The 245-nt window shown below is 49.0% G+C and overlaps 1 protein-coding gene across 1 annotated transcript in view; it reads right to left on the reverse strand.

The window, feature by feature from the left end:
- Window positions 1-183, reverse strand: part of LOC119586975 (GRIP and coiled-coil domain-containing protein 2-like) — a gene marked incomplete at its 5' end in the record, with an annotated part of 25,570 nt that extends 25,387 nt beyond the window's left edge. Inside the window, 1 exon segment of the mRNA XM_037935713.1 lies at window positions 6-183. Coding sequence (XP_037791641.1) covers window positions 6-183 — 178 coding nt within the window.
- Window positions 184-245: the final 62 nt, after the last annotated feature.

Below are 245 nucleotides of genomic sequence, written 5' to 3' on the forward strand. Positions count from 1 at the left end.
TTTACCGTCTTTTGCTGCCTTGGCCTTTTGTGCAAGAGCCAACAAATTCCTGCATTTGCTGACAAGCTCTTCACGCGACAGCTTTTCCAGTCCTCCACCCCCGCCCCCACCCCCAGCCGGGCGGGGTGGTGCCTTCTCCCCTCCTTGGCCCCCATCAGAGGCACTCTTGTTTTCATTACTCTCCTGAAACAAGAAAAACTCATATGTATTTATATCTCATTACAGGGAATACATAATTTTAAAAG

The sequence above is a fragment of the Penaeus monodon genome, chromosome 22, assembly GCF_015228065.2.
Source record: "Penaeus monodon isolate SGIC_2016 chromosome 22, NSTDA_Pmon_1, whole genome shotgun sequence".
NCBI lineage: Eukaryota > Metazoa > Arthropoda > Malacostraca > Decapoda > Penaeidae > Penaeus > Penaeus monodon.